The sequence below is a fragment of the Ailuropoda melanoleuca genome, chromosome X (genome assembly GCF_002007445.2).
Source record: "Ailuropoda melanoleuca isolate Jingjing chromosome X, ASM200744v2, whole genome shotgun sequence".
In the NCBI taxonomy this organism is placed as follows: Eukaryota; Metazoa; Chordata; class Mammalia; order Carnivora; family Ursidae; genus Ailuropoda; species Ailuropoda melanoleuca.
Window position 1 is genome coordinate 98,140,237 of NC_048238.1, and position 23,423 is coordinate 98,163,659.

The window sequence follows — 23,423 nt, forward strand, 5'->3', positions numbered from 1 at the left end:
ATGTCAAGTAGAATGGAGAGACACGAATCGAAAGGAAGAAAGTGGCCAGTCCAGAGATTCCTGGGTGGCCGGACGTGATGCGAAGACACAGCTGATGCTTTGGTAAGATCAATAACATTGTCAAACCTCTAGTAAGACTGACAGAGAAAAAAAAAGAGAGAAGACACGAATTACCAATATCAGGAGTCAAACAGTGGATATCACTACAGCCCCTGGAGATATCAAACAGATGAGAGATACTCTGAGCAACTCTACACAGATACATTTGATAATTAGATGTGAAATGAACCAACTCTTCAGAAAACAAGAACTATCACAACTTACCCAATAGGAAATGGACCATTTGAATAGCCTTATCTTATAACTATTAGGGAAATTGAACTTCTAAATTTAAAACTCATGAAAAAGAAATCTCCAGGCCTGTATGGATTCGCTGGAGAATGCTATCAAATGTTTCAGGAAGAGGCAATACCAATTCTTCATATCTCTTAGAGAAAATGAGAGGAGGGATAACCTTCCAACTCAGTTCACGGAGTCACTACTACACGGACCCCAAAGCCGGACAGAGAGTCTAAAAAAAGAAAACTGCAGACCAACAGCCCTCATGAATATAGATGCAAAAAACCTTAACAAAACATTAGCAAATAAGATTCAGCAATATTTTTAAAGCACTGTAGACCATGGAATTCATCCCAGGGATGCAAGGTTGGTTAAATATTCAAAAATCAATCAACGGGACCTACAATATTAATAGTCTAAAAAGAAACATCACATGGTACTATCAATTAATGTGGAAAAAGCACTTGACAAAACTCAACACTCATTCTAGGGGAAAAAACTCCCACCCCCCCAAGCCCCCCAAAACAAGAATGAAAGTGGAACTCCTTCAACTCAGTAAAGAGCATCTACCAAAAACCCGCAGAAATGGTGCGAGATGGAAGGCGGAGTGCGCGCCCCCTAAGATCGGGAACAAGGCAAGGTGGTCTCTCTTACCACTCTTCCTCAATTCAATCCAATCACTGACATCAATCAGCGTAGTGAGGAATTCAAATGGGTTATCTGGCATAAGAGAACTCAGACAACCGCAGTATCACACACACAGCCCTAAGAAGCCCTCCTAATCCTGATGTAAAGATCCCTTCCCAATTAACCTCTGGTTCCTTCCCCTCCCTTGTTGCTGTATATGGTCCTACTGCCTGTGGTGGGGATTGGACAAAAAGACAGCTAGTGACAACTACTCTCTCTGGATATGAAACATCCATGTGACATACCCAGGGGACTACAACAGGAAATCTAAATATAAAGCTCAATCCTAGTTTTGGTTTACAATCAGTAGGAAGGGCCATTTCTTAATCTGCCTTAATACAAATTTAATTAGAATGCTACCTAATCACCTCATTTGATAGCTATATTTACCTGCTAATAAGAAGTTTTAGGAGAAGGATTTAATGACCCTTTCAGTGAACCAGTAACAGAAGACAGAATTTGCTTAAAATATCTGTTCTGATCATACTTGCTTCAATACCTCCTTGGCATGGAAATTTGGCCAGGAAAACTGTAACGCTAAGTCCTGACAGAACCCTTAGCTTTTCCCTAAGTAACAGAGAGAAAAATGAAAAAGAGATATAATTTACCATGTTGCTGATGTATTGGCAGAAATTTCTTGAAGGTATAAATAACATGTTAATTTATAGATCACCACTGATTTTTAAGTAAGGGACCGAAAATTCTATCAATGGCTAATTTTCTTATTATAATGTATCTGACTCAAACAGAGGAGCAAAGGCCCTTAAGAGAGCCTCTGTAGCTTGCATCATGACTAATTCATTCATACATGTATTTTTCATGAAATAAAACCTTTGGAAAAATATTTTTGCTCAAATTCGGGCTTATTTTTCTCATGGAATAAGAAAACGAGAGGTACGCAAGTAGGACTGGGAACCATGGCTTCATAATGTCACCACTGTCCAGGTTCCATCATCCTTGATGACAGGCTTTTATCCTCTTGGTTACAAAAACCTACTCTACCTTCAGCCTCAAGCTCATGTTGAAAGGAGTTTTGTACGTGTGTGTGTGTGTGTGTGTGTGTGTGTGTGTGTGAAATACTCAAATATTCTATTTCTGAACTTTCTACAGCGGTAGATCGGTGGTTCCACAAGTCCTTGGAAAGCAGCCTCCTCCTGAATAGAGGGAAGAAGCTCCCCCAGGGCTTTGGCCATAATTCTCCTCTAGACAAAAGCTACAGTGGAATCTAAAATATAAAATGCCACTCCCCAAGGGCATTTACCAGACCACGCAGCGCTGTTGTCGATGACAAGCTCAAGGGAAGAAAACTGCAGGGCGAGGGTTTGCACGGGGCTGGGGTTGCTTGGTTTTGCTTTTAAGAGAACACGAAGGAATGGGTGATGATGGCCTGAATGAACGGTACCCAAGGCTACCGTGAATGAGTTTGTCAGAATTATGGACTATTTGAGTGACCTCTGTGTTACATGTCTGACCCTGTCGTAAGCAGACAGAGATCACAGGAGTCCTTTAGTTCGATGCCTGATTCAGCTTCACAGATGACCTACGAGGTTGCATGGCCATGAGTTTAAAACTCAAAAAGGACAGTGTCGTTTCTATGAGAGATGCATTTCATCTATGAATCATTTTTTTAGAAAACTCCTTAAAGACAAATATCCTTTCCTCAGCTTACGCATCAGTATGAACTTCGTGGAAAAAAATTAAAAAATTGACAGGTACTTTCTAAAGCAAACACAAAACAGCACAGCATTGAACCAAAAATGTCCCTTAGCAGCATCCTCGATCTTCCCAACAAGACATTTTCATTCCTTCAAGCTGATCTCCTCCACCATCCCCCCCAGCTCCCTCTGCTCAATGCTGCCACAGACACTCTGTGGCTTTTGTCCTGTCCCCACCAATCACAGTGACTTGGATTGTCCTTCCTTCTCATCCGGGCCTATCCACAGCCTCCATGTCTTTGAGGCCTACCTCCTCCACAAAGCCTCTGCCAATCTCTCCACCCGCAGCTCACTCCCTGTGCGCTGATGTATCATCTTCTCTCACTTCATACGGTCAGTTGTTGGTTTCATCTCCAGCTGTTAGCTCTCCCCAACCCTGACTCCAAATCCACAAGGACAACTACCTGCTGGCAATCTTCCAAACTATGACTCTCCAGGGCCTCTACTCTCCAGCTCAGGTGCCGACCAACCACCCAACACACACGCGTGCGTGCACACACACACACACACACCCTCCTCGTTCTGTCTATTAATGGAGTTCAGCACGTATCAAACATTTCCTATATTTCCTGTGTCCAAAGCACTGAATTAGGTGCTCTGGACACAGAAAGTTGACAAAGCTGAGTAAGCTCCCGTCACCCTGCATGTCTGGTGAGTCAGGCGTCCCTCTTCGGCTCACCGCTCTCCACAGCACCCCGCATTTAACTCCATCACTGAGCTTATCCTACTACATTCTAAGAGATCTCCCCACCACCACCCCCCCCCCCCCCCACCCCCCCCCCCCCGCGAGACTAGGAACACGAGGGCACAGCTCATGTCTCGGTTTCTCTGCCTCACCAGCGCCCAGGACAGGGCCTGACGCTACAGGCCCTTAAAGACTTGGAATTATCCTTACCTCTTCCCTTTTGCTCATAACAAATCATCGGCGAATTTTCTTGATTGTTAATTTTAACAGTATCTACCACATCCACCCACTTCTTCTTCCGCTCCACTATCACAAAAGTGGCCCATACCACTATCTGGACTGCCTAGATCTCAGCTAGGGCCTCTACTGGCTTCCCCACATCCTCGTTGCTTATCCCCACCCCTTCTCTGCCATCCAGCCCCCACACTACCGCTAGAAAGAGCTTTCGGAACCACACACGATTCCTCACTTTTTGTTGACATCCTTCTTCATGTGGCCCCAGCCAACGCCCCACTCCTCTTGACTGGCCTTCCCCTCAACCCAAGTCACCCTACCACCCACTCCATGCTGTCCGATTTCCATTCTTGAACTTACTAACGCCCTCCAACCTTCCACCTACTGAAGCTTCTTTTCATCCTTCAAGACCCAATTTAAGTGCTTCCTCCCCGCCCTGAGGTGATTGTTCACAGAATACTTTCTTTACTGCTAGAACAGCATCTTATCTGGACTTAGAGCTTTGTCGGTGCTACTTATCTTGGGCTATCCTGTTACAGTTGGTTAGGTCCACACCTATCTTGACCACTAGACTATAAGGTCCTTGGAGGCAGGGTCCATGAGGACAGACTATTATAACGCCCCCCCCCACTACTACCCGGTATCTAACTGATGCTCAGTGAGCAAGCTGAACGGAAACTGAACGGAATGTAATGGCCTGCCCCCACAGTATTCATTCATTTTACAGAGATGAACTGAGCCTCAACAAAACAGAAGAACATCTCTGCCCTCGTGGCACGTGCATTCTAATGGTAAGATATAGACAGTGAGTGAAATAAATAAGCACATATACACCATGTTAGATGGAGAGAAATGGTAAACAAAACAAAACAAAGGGGGATGGGGGCAATGAGGGTAGGGTTCAGTTTTCTCAGGTGACCAGGGAAGGCCCTACTATGGGGCAAACAAGTAAGCAAAGACCTAAAGGAGGTGAGAGAACCAGTCATGCGGGTATCTGGGGAGAGCGTCCCAGGCAGAGGGCCGGCAAGTGAGGCAGGTGCCCATGTGGCTGAAGTAGAGTGAGGGGGAGAAAGGTCAGAGAGGAGGTCAGAGGGGCAACAGGAAGCCAGATAATGGAGGGCCTTGTAAACTAGGGAGATGACCTTGGCTTGTACTCTTTTTGAGACGGAGAGCCATTACCCCAGTTCCATTTTGAAAGCATCACTCTGGCTACTGAGTTTAAATTAGGTTTCATTTAACTAATAGGCTTCCTGGCCCCAGCTGTCCAGACCTATCCTTGACGGTTGGGTAAGATGCTTCTAAGGGTTACCTAGGTGCTCAAATCAGAGCCAGAGCTCCTTAACTGAGTTCCAGACCAAAGAAAGTATAGGAGAAACTTGAAGGGAAGGGCCCAAAGCCCAGGACCAATGGCCCAGGGCAGTCTGCAATGCAGCAGCCAGACTGCACTATGAGGCATCTCAGTGAGGGACATGACAACAAGGGCATGCTGTGTATCCACTTCCCGTGTCCTCTCAACAATGCTTGAGGTTCCCAGGCAAGGCAGCAAGTGCTGTGCCTTTTGATTTTGCAGATGAAGACACTGAGTCAAAGAACAAAGCTAGAGTGAATCTGGAAAGTTAAAGACCCTAACCACCAGATCAAAGTAATTGAAAGATGTAGCAAGGGGTAAAAATCAGCTGTGGGAATCATCAAACCCAAGGGAATTCCAAGCAAGGCCTGTGAATATATTTCAGGTCTCAACAGAAACGTCATGATTCCCAATAATGAAAAATGCTAAGGGGCGCCCAGCTGGTTCAGTTGGTGGAGTATGTGACTCTTGATCTCAGGGTTGTGAGTTCAAGCCCACACTGGATGGAGATTACTTAAAAATAAAATCTTTGAAAAATGCTTAAAAATCTACACATACATATATAATTATAAATCCGTTAGTAAACATTTATTCCATCAAAGGAGATGCTCCCCCCGCTGCCCTTAAATGAACACACAACACAGAAAGTGTGCAAACTAAATTTTCTCTTAAATGCTTTTGGGAAAGAAAGCTCCTAACAGTGGTTATCTGGGGGAGGGTCCAAAGGAGAGAGGAATTTGTTTTATCTACATTATACATCTCTGTAATGTTTTAATTCATTTACAGTGAGCCTATAATTATATAGTTAATAGTATTAATTTTGAGGCATTAAGAAAACAATAAAGACATCTAAGAGAGAAAAGAAGCACTGAGGAGCTAACCACTCAAAGGAGCCCTTGGGTAAATATTCGGGGGAAATAAAGAGATATAATAATGTGAATAACTGAGCACTATGTTATCTGCATTGTGACATATCTTTAAACATCAGGGGTCTTTGGTAGCGTAGGCAGGGCGTACTTTCTTAAATAATAAAAGGCAAGGAAGTTAGCCAAGCAAGTTCTAGAAAGACTACTGAAGAATTATTAGATTTCATTCTCTGGGTATTATTATGAAAGAGGATAAGCAGTTAGCAGTATGCAACGAGTTAAGGACAATCTTCTTCAGAATCAAAGCGGCTAGAGAGCTTTGCAGTCCTATGATTGTTATTTCTCGAACATATCCCTGAGGCATTTAGACTTAGGTCTGCTGAAGGAGCTTAGGGCTAAAAAAAGGAAGTTAGCACATGGCCTCTCTTATTATTGTTTTCTATCATGGTGAGTCTTGGAGCAGCAGGAGGGACTATGAACTGTATCCCCCGGGCTAGAATTAGTAGACAGAGGGGACATAGTTAAGGTGGAACCGTTGTTTGAGCTTTGAGTTCTTTGGCTTTTTTAGGCTTTTGCTCCCTTGATGTAATCTAAATACAACCTTGTTTCAAAATATCTAATCACAGTCTTCCCTCCCCCCACCCCAGTTCTCTTCTCCCCTTATTGTTGGCGTGCACATGCAAATACAAGAAGGTTCTGGGAACCAATAAAAACTACAAGATTCACAGTAGGAACACGAGAAAATACAAGAGTCACGTTCAGAAAGGCTGTTAAAAGATCCACTTACCACTGGATTTAATTTCTCGGACATAATTACTAGGGAACCAGCCTGTTCTGCCATTTAATGTGCCTTCCCACCAGCCTCCTTCTTCAACTCTGGTGACATAAATGATGTCCCCTTTACAAACCGACAGTTCATCTTCGTTAGTCTGCTTAAAGTTGAATCTTGCCTTTACGATCAACTGATGGCTTCCATTTTCCGTCATCTCCTAGAGAAACAAAAGCAGCCATCTAAATGGGGCAGGGGCAGAAATTAAATGAATTGGGGCAAATAAAGTGGGGTGAGCAAGGATGAAACCCCAGGTCTACCTCAGTCCTGAGTTTTGAGCTGAGGAGTGGGACTGGGGGTGGAGGGAGGTTAAGAAACCGCTCGGAAGCGAATGCAACCTTTTGCATTTGTGAAAATGTGTGTTTTGAAGGGGGTCATAACTTTCATTTCCCTCTCCCTCACCAATTACCTGAAGATACTTATTTAAATGAGCCGGGAAAGAGAGTAGAGTGATAAACGATTCCACCCTGCCTCTACCCAACACGGAGACATGGTCTTACATAATTACACGGCCAAGATTAGGTACTAATCTACCCATAAAATCTGCCTCCCACCTTCCAATTGCTAAGAATATCTTAAATCGTCTAAGATGTAGTCATACGCAAACATCACATACCCCAGAGTTACCTGAGTCGGGAGTTGTTAACCTGTCACGGGCCCCTTTGAGAGGCTGATGAGCCCAGTGGATGTTTACCCAAAGCACACCCCCCACCCCCATCAGTTCACACGCAGGAGATTTTGCACACAATCTGAGAGGGGCCCAGGGCTTTGGACCCACAGTGTTCATCAGCTCCTCAAAGGGATCGTGATCTCAAAAGGTTAAGCGCTTTGGAAGTAGTTAAAGTGCCTTGGAAGTAAGAGCTCCTGACGATTTAGAGCAAGTGGGTGGCTTCTGACAAAGAATAAAGTCTCTAACGAGCAGAAGATAGGCGGTTCTTCCCAAATAAAAGCTCCCATTAAGACCAGATGCAAAAAGAACGGGGCTACAGCCAATGCGGGAGCTGCTCACAGGCTCCCTAGGAATGCAAAGAGAAAAAGAAAATGACAATAACGATGATGAGAGCAAGTAATAGATATTGATTGCCTCGGCTGTGCCAGGCACCATTTAGTTCTAATAAACCAGGGGTAGGGGAAAGAACAGCACACTGCCATCAGGAAGTAGTTAGTATGACTCCCATTTGCATAGCCTTCTCCGCAAACCGACTCAATCGGTTCCAGGATGGGAAAGAACTCCAGGGCTTCAACCCAGAGTCTCTGACCCTCTGACCCACAGGCCTCTGACAGGTGCCAGCGGGCCAGCCTGAACCCGCGCTGTGTTTCAGAGTAGTTTCCGGGGGAGACGCCCCCAACACACAGGCCGGCTATCTCACCGCAGATGCAGATGAAACCGGGATAGGGAATCTCATTTGACGGATTTTAGAACAGGCAAGGGGAATTGGGTTCTATACTTACCACTGCCTTTGACTGCCTTTGCAGGCCTGGAGCTGTGCTAACAACTGCTCCCTGCGGGTTTGTCTGAGAACTATTAGCAGCACTAAGAGAAGAGGAACGTCCACATGGTCTTTCTGATAGCTGATCTGTGGAAAGAGGACAAGGCAAGATAAAGGGAACCACTCATGTCAGAAACACAGCTACAACATCACATCATCGTTCACGGGCCATTATCAAAGGCACCGGGGGCCGTCCTCCTCACTGTTACCAGTAGGAACATGCCAAGTGTATTTCATTCGGCCCCACCCCCCCTCCATTTTGGTGGCTAACTTCCTTCCGTGTAACCTTACTGGCCATTGCTGTCCAGTAGAATGAAAAACAGCGACAAAGCCACATTTTCGCTTAACCCATTTCCCTACCACTCTCCCTTCTTGAACCAGTTGCAACAGTACGCCCTGTTTCCAAGGCAGAACTATATTGGGTACCAAACAGCTGTTTGTGGCTCTTATTACTTTGAAATATTTCAAACTTCTCTCTTTGTGTTTTGGCCCTTAACTGGGTGGTTCTTGTCTTCCTCGTAGGCAGCAGTATGTGCCCCGTCTGTAATGTAAACTCTCCCCTGGAGCCTGGGGGTGGGGGTGGGGTGGGAGGGTGAAGGGGGGGGCAGAAGGAGAATCGGAGACAGAATGTGTGTCTGGAAGAGACGCGATCTTGATCCCGGGATTCTTCTTTTAAGAAATCAAACTCAAGAACCTTCTCTTCCTTGAAACCTTGTGAAATTTGATCAGACCAGCGCTGAGTTGGATGTTTTCCGTATGCTGGCTTCTTGACAAATTCAAATGAGGGTTCTTTTCCTCTCCATTTATTTTTAAAAGACATAAACTGCAAAAGTCTAAAGCCCAAACATTCCCTAGGCGACAAGCTCAGTATCCAAGTAATTTCCTTGATGCTGTGGGTTTTAACTTTCACCTCCTTGTATTTTATAAATATCTGTGGCAAGGGAAGAGACTGTAAAACTTGCTAGCAGAGTTTGGCAAAGGAACGTATAATTTGTATGGTGTAATGTTAGAATTATACGATCCTCCCTGCCCAGCACTGGGTAGTTGTCATGTGTGTTAAATATAGTTACTTGAATTAGCTGTACTTTCTGCTATACGCCTTGCAATAACTCAAAAGCATTTTTTTTCCCAAATAGCAAAAGAACAACTCTAGAGAAGTATTTTTACATGTATTGCTGTTATATACAGCTCTTTTGACTAAAACTATAATTACTTGATAGCTTCCTAGATGTTCCATTCTATTTGGCACTTGACTATATTGTCTGCTCTTGTTCTCTAATTATTTCACGTGGGTAAGTTGAGTCTCCCTAAATAGACCATCATTTTCTCAAGGGTGGGAACCATATCTTACACTTCCTTTGTAGCACCTGGCAGTGCTGGGCACACAGCCTATGGACTCTCCAACGGTCTGAACCCCAAGAGCCATGATCAGGCATAAGGGTCCTGGGGTCAGTCCGATGTGGGTTTGAATCCCAGCTCTGCCACTTTGTAACAGGGCAACTGTGGGCCTGACTTCCCTTATCTGTAATATGGACCTAATAATAATAATACCTACCCCCAGAGTTATTTCAAAGATGAGACCACTGATAGTTCTTAGAATGGTTTTGGCCCATGGTGAGGGCTCAACGTATTTTAACTCTGGTTATTTCCACCCTGCTGTAGGTAAGATGCTGTCTCACAGGAGTGAAGTTATACTCCAAGGTATCAGCGTTTTCTTCACATTTATTAGGATTTATATTCAATACCTCCAATGTGGTGGCTATTAAATGTTTAAATAAAAAAATACACTCTTTTCACTCACTACGAACCTAAGGTTTCGTTTCCAGTGCCAAGGTTACTGACGGCTTCCTTTTACATGGACAGATAACATATGAAAATCTATGAGAAAAACATGTCTGTAGTGGGGACAGGGAAGTAACAGCTATCTTCTGTAAAGTTTATGAAAAAGAGAACTGGTCTTTTCCTTTTCATTTTCTGTCTTGTTATACTCAGTGGCTCATTCCATAGCTTTGAACGAAATAGTTTCTTGGTTCTTATCATTACATGAAGGGCATTACAGTAACATCTGTGAGAGGCATGTTGAAATCCTAAACTATGAACAATTAAAGCATGTGACACCCACTGGGATTTATTTGCCAGGAGAGGAGAAATCTGCCCCAACTGAACAGTCATGGCCACAGTTGGCTCCTAGGGGAATGAGAAGCCCGTGGATCCAAACATGTCACGCACCGCTCGTAAATCACAAAGCCTGCTTACCTTCTGTTGCTTTGTTGACAGCTAAAAGAGTGCTCAGAACCTTGGAGAAGTTGACCCCTGAATAAAGGTCATCCGGATCAAATACCTATGAGAAAGGAAATTGAAACTGTCAGACACTGTATTCAACTCAGCAAACCAAACTATCAAACGGCCACTTCCTCCAGCTCTCAGGAGACAAAAATGTACAAGCCGAGACCCAAACCTCTGTGTACCTTTGGGAGAAGTGAAAGCAGCAGCTGAGCCACCTAATGACATGTGGCAGGCCATCGGTGAGTCAGAGTGAAGCGGTGATGGGAAATGAGAGCCAAGCTGAGAAGCAGGGCCCACAGCAAACGCGCCTGGCTGACCTGAGCAGGTCAATACTCACCCCAGTTCCAGGAAACCTGAACGCATGGGTTACAGTTCATGCCCGTCACCTACAGAACATCCTTACAGCCCACGAAGAAGGTGGTGGAGTCTTTCTGACATGTTTCCAAGTGTGCAGTTCAATCACTGGATTCAGTAGGGCCACTGTCCACACTGCCTTTTCCTCTGCTCCCCATCCTCCCTGCTGCCACCCACTGGGTCCCAATGGCCTGGGATCCCAAGTCCATGCCACCCAAACTTTTCCAGGCCTGCCTTTGGCTCCCAGCCTCGGTTCCTGGTTTCTGCTGCTTGACCTTGCCCCTCTCAGCTCGTCTTCATGGATTTGAACCTGTGCTGGCTCTTTCTGGCCTCAGGTGACTTTTCCAGATGGGACCTCTGGCCTTCCTAACACTACTCAACTGTCAGCAACAAAACATGAAATAAATACAACATTTCACTTTGCCTTCATTCTGATATGCCAGTGTCCCTAGTGAAGACACCAGTCAGCTGTTGTTTTAAATACAACTTAATTGTTGATTTATAAATGTATTCGATGTATTAAAATGTATGGACAATTCTTCTAGTCTCATATGTGAGTATTTGAAACTAGAAGTATTTTCAAACATAGGTACAATCTATGAATTTGCCAGCCAACGATGTAGATAGACTTATCTATGGGAAACCAGATGCCATGTTCTGGATGGAAATGTACCTTCTAAAAACATTTCATTCCATGAGGTCTAGAAGTCTGAATCTTCTTTTCCCAGATGCAGTGATAGGGATAAAATGTACCTTTCCGTGTGGGACATGATTGGTAATGGGCCTTACCATTAGCTAGAGCCAGCCGTGTCATTCCTAATCTGTGTGTTTTCTGGGAGCCATGTCAAGGCAAAATTTTCTCTCCTTTGTGTATATATTCTTCAAGACCTAAATTAAACTCTGCCTCTAGAATGAAAATATCTAGTAGCCATTTTTTTCCAAATTGGGAGGGGGCATCAATATCGATAATATGCGCAAATGTGAGCCTGTAGAAGTCTGCCTATTCTGGGAGTCACGACTGTACTATTTGTTTAACCAATGAATGTTTTGCATTCAAACAATATGACTCAAAAGCCCAATCACATCTACAAATGACACGCTAGAGGCACCTGGGTGGCTCAGTTGGTGAAGCTGCCGCCTCTTGATTTTGGCTCAGGTCATGATCTCAGGGTCCTGGGATGGTGCCCTGCCTCAGGCTCTATGCTTAGTGCAGAGTCTTCTTCAGGATTCTCTCTCTCTCTCTCTCTCTCTCTGCCCCTCCCCCCAACTCACACTCGTGCACATGTGCTCTCTCTCTAAAATGAATAAATAAATCTTTTAAAAAATAAAAATAAAAATGACACACTAATCTACTTTTAGTAAAGGGGTAATCCCAATACTACTAAAGAGTCAAATGATAACTGCAGTCCAAATATGTTTCTTGATGTCGCATTATAAAATTCAAGGTTGTCCAGGAATAAATAGATAGGCATTCTGTTTTAGTTTCCCAAAGTCCGGGTGAACAAGATACAACAGACCCTGGAGAGAGAACCCAGTAACCCTGGGCATTCCAGATTCACTGACCCTCCCTTAGAGCACATCCATGGGAAAGTGTTCACGACACGTATGCCAAAATGGCAACGAAGCAAAAAATTCTTTTGTTTTTAGCCCATAATTCCTAACGGGAGTGTGAGTATGTGTGTGCGCGTGGATGTGTTTGTTGGGTAGGTGTGGAGGAGATGGCGAGAGTCTGAAATAAGAAGCAGAAGTAAATATTAGCAGAATAAGGTAGGAGAGCAACAACTGTGATAACCCCCCTCCCCTTTCTTTTTCTGTTGCTCCTTATCCAGGTTAACTGACAGCCCGTATGTGGAAATACTGGCATTATTCACTCAGAAGGGCACTTGGCTGAAATCAGGACAAATAACCTGATCAGAAAATGAAACGTGCATCATCAGCGAGAGTCAATGCATCTGCCTGATACACTAGAGTTTACCCACGGACACTGTTTTTCTCCCTGCAAGCCTGTTGTTCTGTAGCACTAGGAGCTAGCTACATAGGAAGGAGCTGGGAGAGGCCTCTAGGGAGGAGTAGAGAAAGCAAAGCCTAAGAGTTACGATTTCAGAGTGGCAGAAAGATTAAATATAACCAGGAACACTGTCCACGGCACCACACCCTTCCAAATCTCAAACTGCACGCTAGTAAACATTCCACCCCGGACTCTGCCTCCGTGCAAGAAGACTGCTCCCCTGCTAAAATGGAAACATTTGGAGGGAGCACAACACTTTCAGCTGTTAACAGTCTTTTAGACCTTCATGGAAATGAGAGGCAGGAGACCAAGTTTAGAGATGATGGCGTGGAAAACCTAAAGTCACTGGTGCTCAACTGGGAAAAAGCGGAATTGTCCAACGTGGAGGGGGCATGGGGAGAACGAGGAGAAGTAGGTTGCAGTACAGACCATTTGCCTTGGACTAATCCCAACCACTTATACGTACAAAATGGAGAAGCAATTCCCCTTTTCTATCTGCAAAGCACTGGGGCTTGTAAAAGGAAATGCAAATTTGCATATTTACGCCGCCTGTGCTTTTCCAACACGAAGCCGTGATGACACTCAGCTTCTGCTACTCTCTGCAAGCCTCACTAGCCTGTTTAGTATGGCATGAAGCTTAGTCCCAGATGAGCTGAACTTTCTCTCTACCATTTGGGTCCAGAAATTAGCTGGTTAGTTTCCAGTTGGCTCTGTCAAGGTGGGATGAACAGCAGGATTCCCTCCCTCCATTGACCACGACTGTGACGCAGACAAGAAAGAAAGGATTGCTTCTCAGACTACTGCTAGATGCTCTCAAGGTCCTGCCCCTGCAATGGGATGAGGCGAGGTTCAAGGATGACAACAACAACAAACATTTATTCTTCTCTGGGTAAGCGACAGGAGAGACAGAGATGAAATCATGAAAGATTTTTTTTTCTTTAAGTACTGTTGACCCTTGAACACCGCGGATTTGAATGTGGATTTTTTTCAATACAGTAGAGTACCATACCTGTATTTTTCTCTTTCTTATGAGTTCTTAATAACATTTTCTTTTCTCTAGCTTACTTTATTGTAAGAATGCAGTATATAATACATATAACATGTGAAAAATGTGTTAATTGACCATTGATGTTATCAGTGAGACTTCTGGTCAATTTACATAAGGTTACTTAGGTCCAACTTTACATCAGCCACTGAACTCAGACAAGACATTTAATTATTTTTTAAGATTTTATTTGGGGCACCTGGGTGACTCAGTCAGTAAAGCATCTGCCTTCAGCTCAGGTCATGATCTCGGGGTCCTGGGATCAAGCCCGGCATTGGGCTCCCTGTTCAGCAGGCAGTCAGAGTCAGCTTCTCCCTCTGCACCTCCCCCTGCTCATGCTCTCTCTCTCTCCCCCCACCAAATCAATAAATAAAATCTTTAAAAAACAAAATTTTAGAGAAGATTTTATTTATTTATTTAAGAGAGAGAGTGTGTGTGCATGGGGGGGGAGGGGCAGAGGAAGAGGGAGAGAGAATCTCCAGCAGACTCCTTGCTGAGTGTGCAGCCCAATGCAGGGCTCGATCTCACAACACTGAGATCACGACCCAAGCCAAAACTGAGTCAGATGCTTAATTGACTCCACTACCCAGGCCTCCCACAAGACATTTAATTTTTAAATGTTGCCTCACATTTTAACATTTTGGATATCCACAAAGACAGCAAAATTTCTTTTCCATCCACTAAACACCAGGTGTTAATTCTGAACTGTTGGGGATCTGGCAGTATAAACCACACAGTTTATATTTTCATGTCTTTACAAATAGACCCTTTTGGAGTAGTTTTCAGTTTCAATATGTTGGCTATTTTATGACATTTTCCCAAAACTGACAAACACAAGGAAGCACATGACAAGAAAATCTCCAACCCCCGCCCCACTCCATTCCCTCACTAATCTGACAGGGAAAGGGTACTGATTTACTGAGCCCTTGCTATGCACTGACACCATGGTTGAAGGTATATCATATATATATATAATATATATATCTCCATTCATTGCATGTGATTCTCCCAGCAAGCCTGTAATGTAGGTATGATTATTTCCCCCATTTTATTTTATTTTATTTATTTATTTTTAAAGATTTTATTTATTTATTCGACAGAGATAGAGACAGCCAGCGAGAGAGGGAACACAAGCAGGGGGAGTGGGAGAGGAAGAAGCAGGCTCATAGCGGAAGAGCCTGACGTGGGGCTCGATCCCATAATGCCGGGATCACGCCCTGAGCTGAAGGCAGACGCTTAACCACTGTGCCACCCAGGCGCCCCTCCCCCATTTTATAGATGAGCAAACTGCACTCAGAGTGCTTAACTCATAAGGCAAGAAGACACAAGAAAGTGCTCTGAGAGGCAGTTTAGCCCTGTCTGCATACTTTCCACTGTCACGAGGCATTCAAAAGAAGAAAAAGAAATCTGCAGCAAGTTGGTTACAACCTCTAAGATGACTAATTCAACTAATCGTGGCAAAGAGAAAATCTCCCATATGACAAGCCTGTCTCCACAGGGGCCGTGCCTCATTCCGGCGCTGGCCTTCTCGTTTCAAGCCCCGACCCAGTAGGCACCTGCCGTCCATGTTTTTGAGGTGTCGGCTAGGTGGGGGTCCAGCCCGTGGTTACCATTCCCCAGCACCTTGCTCTAACCACCTGAGATAACCAGTGACAGCCCTGGCCACATCCTTGTTCAGAGAAGAAGCCACACCGTATACTTGTTCGGAACAGGGGAACATCTCTAATGTCATAGGGCTCTGGTACCATTCAATCGACTTCCAGTTAGGGTTAATTTAGGGTTTGGGGTGATCACAATAGGCTCCATCACTCAACTGTTAAAACCTCATCAGCTGTAAAGCAAGAGATTCAGTGGAACCACATGGACATAGCTTCTGTTTCGGGCCCTTTAAAAAAAAAAGATTCCAAATATTTTAAGAACATTCCATGTCTCCCTTGTTCCTACTGAATAAAATCTCAAATTAACTTAGCCCATCTTGAATCACATTCTCCAATTCTCACAGCTGAGCACGCTGCCTCCGTTAACCCCTGAACTTTGGAGGAAATGTCATTACATACTGCACCAGAGTGAGCAAATCGGAGCTGCTTAGTCATATTTCACTGGGTGCCACTGCTCCTGGCTCTGTGAGCACAACAGAGATGGTTCCACATAGCTCCCACTGAAAGCAGTCACAGCGTCAGCAACAAACAATGCTCTTAGCTCAGAAGCGGCACTCAATGAGCCACCGGCACTCCCCTTCCTAGAATACGGTGGGTGGCATTTGTACTGTGCCTGGTTTTAAATAATAACTTCCTATTTGATAGGGAGCAAGCTTAAGAGAGCAAATCCTGCTCTGTGCTCCTCTCTTGTTTCCTTCCTTTCTCTCCATTTCAGCCATTCAGGGAATAAGATCGGACCTGGGTGTAGGGCTGCAATAACGTCAGTGTCTGAAAAGAGCTCTGGCGTGAGGATCAGAAGACCTCGATTCCAATCCCAGATTTGTCACTGCTGAGCAGTTGTGAGCCCCTTAGGAAGGTCACACCACTTTTTTGCGGCTCTGTTTCCCATCTGGAAAGTGAGAGATGTCTTTGACCAGACCAGCACAGTGAGGCTCACCGGGGCCCATCGTCTGAATAGGGGCTCTCAGAGCCAGCACCTTGGCTGTGTCCCCAAGGTCCAGAATCTGGTTTTCAATTCTCACGGCTCTTGAGAGTAGACTCACCCTAACCAAGTTCACAAAAGGCCAATGCATCAACCAAATGGCCAATTTGCTAATTTCTGCTCAAAGAAATAGACCATTGAGAAGATTGGATAGTCCCATTTTATGGCCAGCATATCACTCTCTCCCAAGAGAGAAATCTGCCTGGTAAGCCAAATCAGAATTAGAAATTTGTTGGATAGTATACAATCAAAGCAAAGGGAGTCTGGGGTATCACAAGCTAATATAATTACTACCTGTTTATAAGTAGACATCTTCAAAATGTCATTTTAAAAATGACCTACTGGGGTACCTGGGTGGCTCAGTCAGTTAAGTGTCCAACTTTTGATTTCAGCTCAGGTCATGATCTCTGGGTTGTGAGACAGAGCCCCTTGTTGGGCTCCGCGCTGGGTGTGGAGCCTGCTTAAGATTCTCTCTCTCTCCTCGGCCCCTCCCCCTTCTTCCCTCTCTAAAAAAATTAAAAATAAACGAACAATGACCTATTTAAAAATTCTGGCTCTATCTTGCTGCCACTGCCTAGAGGCACTTGGCCTGTGATTATGGACAGCTTTAACCAATCTACGCTCTTTTGCCTCTGGATTTATATAGTGTCATTTTACATGAGTAATGTGGGCTTCTAGAGTGCCTGGACCTTATAGAATCTACAGCCAGGAAGCTCAGCTCCATAGAGCTCCCATGATCAGAGCGAAGATCTGAGTGTAACCCCTCATGGCTCACACCTCATTGCAACATGACCAAATCCTCTTCCTGACGGCCACTTCAGCATCACCAACCCCTTATGGCCTCCGTTCTTCCTTGTTAGCACTCTTTTAGGGGAAACAACACTTTCTTCACAACAGGGAGTTGTCTTCAATTGAGCATTTTTTTAAAAGATTTTATTTATTTATTTGAGAGAGAGCACGTGTGCACGAGAGAGCACAAGCAGTGGGGAGAGGGAGAGGGAGAAGAAGACTCCCCACCAAGCAGGGAGCCAGGACCCTGGGATCACCACCTGAGCGGAAGGCAGATGCTTAACTGACTGAGCCACCCAGGCGCCCCTCTTCAGTTGAGTATTAAGTGTTCGTGGAAGAGCGAATGAACAAGGAATGATAGAGGTATCTTGGCCAGGACGGTGGCAGGATTAAAAAGGGAAAGAGACAGAATAATGGATTTTGGATCATTTCACCAAGAAGAGAGTAGGCATGAGGGAAGAAAAAGATGAAATCCCTGTTGTTGATAGGGCTTGCCAAGCCCAGGACAGGAAGCAGGGCGCCTAGGACCAGCTGCTGCTCAGCCAGACGCCATTGCGGCCTCCCCCCCACGCCCCCCCCCCACCTCCTCTTACACTCCAATCACTAGAACCTTCTCGGGAGCCGCATTGGCTGCCGGTTTTGAGGGGTGGGGTGGATGGGTAATTCCTCAGCTGCCAGAGCATCTGGGTGCCAGACCTGGGGGCGTGCTCCCCAAGCTCCTCACCCCCACCCCTTCAGGAAAGGAGTCTTACTTCCTAGCATTTCAAATTGGAATGCGGAACCCATTTTCCCAGAGACATAGGGTCACATATGCCACTGAGTGTGTGAATTCTATAGTTCAGCCACACTTACAGAACAGGCTGTCGTGGGCCAGCTGGAAAACTTAATCAGCACGTAGAACCTGGTTTCTAGGGGGAAAACGTTTTCTGTGTTCCTAACAATAACTTACTAATCAACTTTTGGAGAAGACTCCATTTTACACTGAAGAACGTCTGGTCGTGTGGTCCCAAATTAATGTTCACATCTGTTATACTTTGTCCTTGTCCTTTCAAATAAAGGATGAACAATCATTCTAGACACTCCAAGTACTATTTATTTTAGATCTGCCCATGATTAGAGAATCAAGTGATACACAGGAAGACGATGAGAATCGCCTCAGAAATTCTAACAGGTGACAAGTCCTGCCTGTTTAAGGAAGAGACTCCCCCGGGAAGAGAGGGCTCCTGCAGCCCTGGCTTTCCCAAGATCCTGCCCGGGTTGGAGCCCAGGAGCCCAGCAGAATCAACAGCTTTACTGCAGAGTCCATGCCCCGGAGAGATGAGTGTTAAATGAACCCCACACAAAGATGAGGGAGGGAGGAGGGCCATGAAAAGAGGAACCACTGCAGGTTGCTTTCCACGGCAGCATCTCTGGCTGGTTAATCCGCTGCCTTCCATAAAGCTCTGCGTCGCCTTACCCTCAGGCTTCTTTCTTCGGAACTACGCCAGCCTCCCCATCCGTATCCATGCTGCACACTGAAGCCCTCAACCAGCTCCTACTGTCATGTTCTCTATTTATTCCATGGGTGTTACGATTCGCTCTGGACTTCCAGTTAGAAGGGGGTCTCCTGGAAGCCCAAATTGCCCCCCACGGACCCCCCAGAGCAGGCACTTAATAAATATTTGATGAATCGAGGAAAGTTTAGAAGCTCTTGCCAACAGATGATTAATCACAATTGAAGAAAAAGCACTGCCAAAATTACAGTAAAGTCCAAAAGAATAGGATTAAGGAAGAAACCGTAAATTTCCACGTGACTTTCCAGGAACTGCCTATTAGCTAGAATAATAATACGTCCGTACTCGTCAGCAAAATGAAGCCGCGCAACAGGGAGATGACCAAAGGTGCTTCAAACTCCAAGGTTGTGGATTTCACTGAGTTTGCACCCAGTTCAGGCCAAGTCTGCAATTGCTGGCCTGTCCCGGGTAGTCCAGGAGCCTTTCATTCTCCTCACAAAGTGCCACGACCTACACATTACAGAGAAAGGAAGCAGGAAAGAAGTGTGGGATTTGACTGCTTTGCTGGAGCTGGCTATCTTTTTTGGACTGTTTCATGGTAAATTGCTTAAAGGACAAACACTATAAGGCAAACTCACCCTTACTCCAAAACAGTGGGATGTGGCAAAATATGCCAAAGGAACTCACAAGAAGCAAGAAGGGGTGACAGGCAAATTGAAAGCCTGCAATCCACATGCCCCACGTCCCTCTTACACCAGCTGATCTGGGTAGGAAGGATGTTGTGCCAAAGTTACAACTCCTTTCTTTATTTAGAGATCACCCTCAACAGCACACTTGGCAAAGACTTTTGGCACTCCTTGCTTATGCCTGTGTGTCACCTTTTCAAAAGTATGTCATTTGCAGAGATGCCCATCAATACCTAACAGACAGCAATCAATTAATTAATGTTCTTCCATCTGATCTCAAACAAGATTTACACCGAGGATACAATCCAAATATGGTGAGATGGGTATCTAGGAGCTCACCTATCAGACACATCAAGGAATGGTGCTTTCCATGAACATTTATGTCTCTCAGCCTAATGGAACCCAGCCTTGAAGTGCCTACAAAATCATATTTCCATCTTCAGGCAGGCATTCAGATTTCTGCTCAAGCCCCTCATGCCTCACCATTGTCAACTTGTATGCCCCAGAATCCTTCACTTTCTTCACTGTGCCTCTCTCCGATATGCACACTTCTCCTTATGAAAAAGTCCCCTCAAGCCATTTGAATCCCAGCTGTTCTTTAGGGCCCAGACGACATCACTCCCCAGACCACGGGGGTCTGCCCCAGACACTACACCTCGGTACGCAATGGGCTTCTTCTTCTGAATTCTGTTACGCTCTAGACTCTGGACCCACTAACTTGGCTACCTCGCCATTCACTGCCATCCACACGGTTAAACTCCATGATTTCCCGTCCACCTGCTGCCTCTTCCCACAATGCCACAGGCACAGCGCCCACCATACAGACAGCGAACAAGTACTTGCTGACTATGATGCTTTCCTTTTCACCTAAAGTTAAACAGGTATTTCTTCCTCCAGAAACACCTGTCCTTCTGGCCTGCCTTTCCTAGAAGGAAAGACAGAGGAAAGGTCATTTTTTTTTCTGGTGAAACTTGATCAATCAGGGCTCATCTATTTTTCCATTGCTTGGTAAAACAGAGTCTTCTTTGGAAGGCTGTGATTGAGAGTCATGAAGAAGGCTGATGGAGCATTTATCTCACCTAAAGGAAGCGAAAGTACTGCCTGGAATCACTTGGGAGAATCACAGTTATAGCGTCCTAATGTGCAAGTGTCACACCTTGAAAACCCAATGAAATTGAGAGAGTTTTGGTCACATAAGAAATAAGAACTGTGGGGCTCCTGGGTGACTCAGTCGGTGAAGCATCTGACTTCCGCTCAGGTCATGATCCTGGGGTCCTGGGATCGAGCCCCATGTTGGGCTCCCTGCTCAGTCAGGAGCCTGTATCTCCCTCTGCCTGCCTTCTTCTATCTCTCTCTGACAAACAAAGAAAATCTTTAAAAAAAAAAAAAAGAAAAGAAATAAGAAGTGATCTGAGGACTGGAAAAGCAGAGAAGGTCTTCCATACAATATTATGGGACCTAATTCTCATACCATTAATTTTCTTTTTCTTTTTTTTTAAATGAAACAGGTACTCCAGCTTGGCACAAAGAAACAGAGTAAATACTGTAGTAGGAGAGACTCAGCTTTCTTTTATCCTTATTTTTATTGACTAAAGAGCCATTTCTATGAATGAAAGTCAACTCTTGATAATCTACATATATACAAGCTATCTAAAACACATTTTTAAAAATTCATCTGGGGGCGTCTGGGTGGCTCAGGCTGTTAAGCATCTGACTCTTGGTTTCAGCTCAGGTCATGATCTTGCAGTCATGGGATCGAGGCCCACGTCAGGCTCTGCACTGAGCGTGTAGCCTGCTTAAGATTCTCTCTCTTCCCTCCAGCCTCCAATCGTGCTCTCTTAAAAAAAAAAAAAGAAAGAGAGAGAGAGAAATCATCCAGTCATTCCCCATTTAACAAATATTTACTGAAGACCTGGTATATGCCAGGCACTAAGAGGTAAATTTGTTGTAAGATGAGAAATAAAAAGGATAGTATGTAAAATCTGACACATAAAGGAGTCACCCACAGGCTCACCAAAACCATTGTTTTCCACTCTGTTGTCTTTCCTGGAAGGTAATTTTGTGATCCCAAATCAAGATTTTCCCCAATCCGTATCCATAACACATTCCTAAACACCAGCATGTCTTCAAAGAATGCAAAGTGGTCATTCTACAGCACAAATGCTTATTCACACTATCACAACATATACACCCCCAAAGAACTGGTTACATTTCTTTTGTTGTTAAAATACTGCATTCTCTTAGTTTGCGTACATTTCTCACAAATTATTGGTAAATAGCCCCAGTTTGCTGGAGACCTAGCCATGAAGAACAGATAAATTATAAGATGGAATGTTCCTTAGTGTTCAGGCCTGCTTCACAGGCTGGGCTCTTCATAAAAGATGTAAAGAGCTTGACACCTTAAAGATGCCTCTTAAAATAATGTCCACATTTCCAACGGTAGAAAAACCTGCCTGCTATTGTGTAGAGCGAGACAAGCCCTTAATAATGGTGTCACTCACTGCTTTGCAAACTGCTGCCTTCCATCTTACCTTAATTTAATCCTTTCTTTTCCCTATTGCCCATTTCAATCCCTCAGCTGATGGGTCTCTGATCTCTGTAATAATATTCCAGTCCCCAAGAAAGTATAAAGCTGGGATTTTACTCTATTTGTTTAAGTAGAACTTAATTAGGAAGGTAAATCTTCTGCCAGAAGTCAAGTAGAAATGATGGGTGGCACTATGCTCTTTTGAATGAGCCACCTCTCTGAACCCATACACCCCTCTGTGTGGTAGGGTCCAACTCGGCCAGAGTACGACAAAGCCTGGAGCTGATCAGACAGGTGTCTGGTGTCCTAAGTCTTCCCTCCAGATGACAGCAGAGGATGTGGCAGTGTTGCTACTGAAATGGAGATGTGGAGCAGCTTCAGAACTGGCTGGACATATATCCCCTCTAAAAAGATGGTAAGCGGGGCGCCTGGGTGGCACAGCGGTTAAGCGTCTGCCTTCGGCTCAGGGCGTGATCCCGGCGTTGTGGGATCGAGCCCCACATCGGGCTTCTCTGCTGTGAGCCTGCTTCTTCCTCTCCCACTCTCCCTGTTCCCTCTCTCGCTGGCTGTCTCTATCTCTGTCAAATAAATAAATAAAATCTTAAAAAAAAAAATAAAAAAATAAAAAGATGGTAAGCAAAGGCCCTAAAAAACTGACAAGTGCCCTCACCCTTCTTCATTTGCAGTTCGAAGGCTAGACCTTGCACTTTCTTTTGGTACTAACCCCAAAGTCATCACCAATGGTTCGGCATACCTTCTGCTGTGCCAGCAACCACGGATACTTGGGGGCTGCCTTGACGGCAACATATGACCAGATTAGAATGGGGCTGGAGTAGGGGATAGCTGGCCCAGATTGTCTGGTTCTAGTAAAGAGCTATATTGTGCTCTGGTGCCCCCCAAAACAGCCTGGATTAGAATCAACATTAAAACCAAATTAGAGTGAGTGAGATTTAAAACAAGGTAACTTGCGTATCTCCCATCAGGAGGACTCAACTGACCAAACTGTCTAACAAAATGCATTCCTTTTAGTATTATCATATCCAGAAATGACATGTTGCCTTTTTAAGAATTACATACCACGGTTTGTTGTTGTTGTTTTGTTTTTTTTGTATAAAGGCAACTGATTTTGATTTTCCCCCTGCACCATGCCCAGTTTGACAGATTTATTACTTATTTCCCGGGAGCAAGGGGAGACATTTTTTGTCGGTCGTCACCAAAAATAGAAAACCATTTGTTGAATTGTTTAATTTAACTAAAACAACAAGCATCTTGCTCTGGGATGTATTTTTAAATTTCAAACCATTGTAATTATAAAATGAATGTGTTTATTTTAAAAGACACAAAAATTTAAAAAAACCAAAACAAATAAAAGACACAAAAATTAAACTACTTCATCCAGGTA

At 44.6% G+C, this 23,423-nt stretch overlaps 1 protein-coding gene across 4 annotated transcripts in view; it reads right to left on the bottom strand.

The window, feature by feature from the left end:
* ARHGEF6 (Rac/Cdc42 guanine nucleotide exchange factor 6) overlaps nt 1-23,423 on the bottom strand; it is a 93,973-nt gene that overhangs the window by 55,044 nt on the left and 15,506 nt on the right. For all 4 annotated transcript variants that reach the window (XM_034648838.1, XM_034648840.1, XM_002919916.4 and 1 more), the window contains 3 exons: nt 10,450-10,534; nt 8,156-8,280; nt 6,662-6,863 (listed from right to left, as the gene is read on the bottom strand). In XM_034648838.1, the coding sequence (XP_034504729.1) occupies nt 6,662-6,863; nt 8,156-8,280; nt 10,450-10,534 (412 nt within the window). The remainder of the gene's footprint in view (nt 1-6,661; nt 6,864-8,155; nt 8,281-10,449; nt 10,535-23,423) is intronic.